Source organism: Antrostomus carolinensis, unplaced genomic scaffold (genome assembly GCF_000700745.2).
Source record: "Antrostomus carolinensis isolate BGI_N321 unplaced genomic scaffold, ASM70074v2 scaffold39019, whole genome shotgun sequence".
NCBI classification, from domain to species: domain Eukaryota; kingdom Metazoa; phylum Chordata; class Aves; order Caprimulgiformes; family Caprimulgidae; genus Antrostomus; species Antrostomus carolinensis.
Window position 1 is genome coordinate 1,339 of NW_010339915.1, and position 1,053 is coordinate 2,391.

The 1,053-nt window shown below is 62.4% G+C and overlaps 1 protein-coding gene across 1 annotated transcript in view; it reads left to right on the plus strand.

Moving 5' to 3' along the window:
- LOC104531201 (phosphatidylinositol 4-phosphate 3-kinase C2 domain-containing subunit beta) overlaps positions 1–334 on the plus strand; it is a gene marked incomplete at its 5' end in the record, with an annotated part of 1,624 nt that extends 1,290 nt beyond the window's left edge. The window contains 2 exons of the mRNA XM_010176016.1: positions 4–96; positions 221–334. Of these exons, the coding sequence (XP_010174318.1) occupies positions 4–18 (15 nt within the window). The remainder of the gene's footprint in view (positions 1–3; positions 97–220) is intronic.
- Between the last annotated feature and the right edge of the window lie 719 nt (positions 335–1,053).

Sequence of the window (1,053 nt, forward strand, 5' to 3'; positions counted from 1 at the left end):
CAGCCCGGAGCTCTCTGACCTGGAGGACCTCAAGTATGTGTACGATGCCCTGAGGCCGCAAGACTCTGATGCTGATGCCACCACCTACTTCACCAGGTAGAGGACATGGGTGGGTGATGGAGCAGGAGAGGATGGAGGGATCCCATGGAGGGAGACATGGGCACTGGCTCAGCACGCCGATGGGCTCCTCCATGCTGAACACGTGGTGGCCTCGTTGCAGGTTGATTGAGTCCAGCCTGGGCAGCGTGGCCACCAAGCTCAACTTCTTCATCCACAACCTGGCACAGATGAAGTTCACGGGCTCTGACGCCCGCCCGACCCTTTCCTTCGCCCCCCGCACACACACCATCAAAACATCCGGCCGGATCCGCGACGTCTTCCTCTGCCGACACGAGAGGGTCTTCAACCCCAGCAAGGGCTATGTGAGTGGGGACAGCTGGGGACAGGCGAAGGGACAGCTTGTGTCCTGGTGCTCCTTCCCAGCCCCGTATGGGCTTGGAGCACCCCGTGGTCCCCATCCCACATCACAGCCCCATCTCCCCACAGACCTACGTGGTGAAGGTGCAACGGGAGAGCCCGGGCGAGGTGGCCTTTGTGCAGCGCACGTTTGAGGAGTTCCAGGAGCTGCACAACAAGCTGCGCCTCCTCTTCCCCTCCTCGCTACTGCCCAGGTACCCCCACAGACCCCCAGCAGACCCCTGGGGCTCCCCATTGGCCCCCAGACTTTGCTGAGTGTCCCTCCCCACAGCTTCCCCAGCAGGTTTGTCATCGGGAGGTCGCGGGGCGAAGCGGTGGCCGAGCGGCGGAAGGAGGAGTTGAACGGTTACATCTGGCACCTCATCCATGCAGCCCCCGAGGTGGCAGAGGTGAGGAGCTGGGGAGGGGTCCCAGTGGGGTGGAGGGGGGGCTGCTGCCTCCCAGGAGGTGGGGATGATGCTTGGGGACCATGTAAAGCATTGGCACGTGCACTGTGCACCGGTCCTGAATGGTTGAGGGACACGGTCACCACTAACGTCATCTCCTTGCCCCACAGTGTGACCTTATCTACACCTT